Raw genomic sequence first — 2,199 nt, 5'->3', positions numbered from 1 at the left:
GGGGTGGGAAGTCATGCTAAGAGGCCCTGGAGGCTGGGGCTGAAATCCCTCTCCTTCAATTGAAAGCAAGTGACCACTGTGACCAGTATTCATGCATATGCACCCACAATTGGGGACAAAATCACAGAAAGGGTGGTTTCCTGGTATCTCATGTGGTTATCTAGAATTGTTCAGGAGGCAACAGAAACAAGCCGGACTGAATCTCAGTCTTCAGGGACAACCTGCTCCATTTTTCTAGCCTGGGCCATTTGACTTTTGCAGAAGTATCTGGACCCACCCCGCACAATGTGAGCTGCTTCCCAGGGAGCAGGGGTTCCAAGAGAGAGTGGGTGCTGGCAAGGGAAGTGAATGGTGTCATTTCAGCAAGAGACATCACAAATCACTGCCCCACTCTGCTGGCCCTGCAAGTGCCACCTGTCTGCACAGGAAGAACCCTCTTTCTGGATCCTGCTCCCATGCATGGCTCTGTGGCATGCCTCTCTGGGAGTCAAGGGACAGAGGTTCCTCTTTTGCAGGACATTGAGCCACAGCCTGTCTCGACTCTCCCATTAGCTTTGCCTTAGGCCAAGGAGCTCCTTGGTTGTCACACTGGACTGTTCCTGTCTCTCTGAGGGTCTGTCATCCCCAGCCAGGCTGGGAGCTACCTAAGGACATTCCAGAGCATGGGTCCCAATCTGGGTACATGTACATACTTGCTAAAGGCACCTACCCTCTCTCCTCTGCTTTGGCCCCACTCACTGATTACAAAACCCAGTGCTTTCTCTCCTCCCCCCTGCCTCCAAACACTTCCTCTTTTCTCTAGTAAAACTCCCTGCATTCATCTGCAGTTTAAAAGGATGTGGGTCACCAGGTAGTTCTTACCAGTGTCAGCAACCAGTGCAGCCCACCATGCATGGCCCCGTGGAGGCCGTATTTTCACAGGCAACCGAGGCCTCCAGCCCAGGAGTCCCATGCGGAAACAAGGGTCCCCAAAAGGTAAGTGTGAAGATCTCTAGGGTGCAGGTGGGGTCTCCTAAAATACCCACCTCCCACTCTTTGGCAGCCAGCACTGCCCACCTAGCAGGTATGAATCGGAGAGGGGCAGGAGGACAGCTGGAGCTCCTCAGCTCCCCTTCCTGTTCCCCAGACCCAGGCCCTCACCTTGACCACGCCGATCAGCAGGCTCAGGCTGATGAGAAAGAGCATGGCAATGAGCAGGAAGCTGGAGATCAGGTCAGCTGAAAGGCAAGGGAGAGTGGTGAGGGGGGCCCCAAGGGACATCCAGCGGGGCTCCAAGGACCACACTTTGAGAACTGCTGTCCCTGAGACAGGGACAGGCTTGGTGTGGGAGGGGGAGCCCACCAGGAGATGCAATCAGAGAGGTCAGCAGAGGAGGATCCCACAGCAAAGAGCTTCGATTTTATTTTAGCATGACAGGCAGCCACTGTCAAGTTTAAGCAGATAGTGGAGCTGTCACCTCTATGAGCTGGTTGGGTTTGCAAAGCACCATCCATCTGCTCTCACCACCTGGAGACTTGCGTGGAGACAGGTTGAATATCCCCATTTGCAGATGAAACATCTGAGGCTCCAGGAAGGGAAAGGACTTGCCAGAGGTCATCCAGCAGGGAATGGCAGGGCCTCAAACCACAGCCTGTCCACCCCTGGCCAGGGCCCTCCCCTCCCCACCCGCGCCATCCCAATCCTTCAGTGTCCCCTGAACCTACCAATCCTGAGGTAGCCTGTCTTTGAGAACTTGCAGGAAGCCTTGCCCTGGGCCACCTCCACCGCATGCTCGATGAACAGCAAGACGCTCATGATCTGGGGACAGAACAGAGCATCGGTCTGCCATGCCCACAGTCCACCGCCAGCCCCCTCCCACCCCGGTGGGGTGCAGTTGGGGGCCTGTAGGTAGGGGTCCTGGACCAGATGGAATGCCAGGTCAGTAGAGCTTTTATCCTGGATAAAAGTGTGGTCTTTACAGACAGCTCAAGCTTGTAATCCTGATTCTTCCTCTTTCTAGCTGTGTGAACTTCAACAAGTTACTTGACTCCTCTGGGCCTCAATTTCCCCATCTGCAAAATGGGGACACTAGTAGCTACCTTAGGAGGCTACAGTGAGAAGTAAGTGAGACTGTCCCAGGGGAGCACTTAGAACCACGCCCAGTTCTCAGTAACTGTTACTGTTGAAGGTCAGGCTTGAAATGGGGGTGGGGGCAGGGGG

General features: G+C 54.7%; 1 protein-coding gene across 1 annotated transcript in view; it reads right to left on the bottom strand.

Annotated features, from left to right (window-relative positions):
- LAPTM5 (lysosomal protein transmembrane 5) overlaps positions 1 to 2,199 on the bottom strand; it is a 27,133-nt gene that overhangs the window by 8,037 nt on the left and 16,897 nt on the right. The window contains exons 2-3 of the mRNA XM_008592828.1: positions 1,704 to 1,797; positions 1,141 to 1,217 (exon numbers count right to left, since the gene is read on the bottom strand). Coding sequence (XP_008591050.1) covers positions 1,141 to 1,217; positions 1,704 to 1,797 — 171 coding nt within the window. The remainder of the gene's footprint in view (positions 1 to 1,140; positions 1,218 to 1,703; positions 1,798 to 2,199) is intronic.

This window comes from Galeopterus variegatus, unplaced genomic scaffold (assembly GCF_000696425.1).
Source record: "Galeopterus variegatus unplaced genomic scaffold, G_variegatus-3.0.2 Scaffold8384, whole genome shotgun sequence".
NCBI classification, from domain to species: domain Eukaryota; kingdom Metazoa; phylum Chordata; class Mammalia; order Dermoptera; family Cynocephalidae; genus Galeopterus; species Galeopterus variegatus.
Note: the sequence above shows the minus strand (reverse complement) of the source record. Positions and strands in the feature narration are given on the sequence as shown.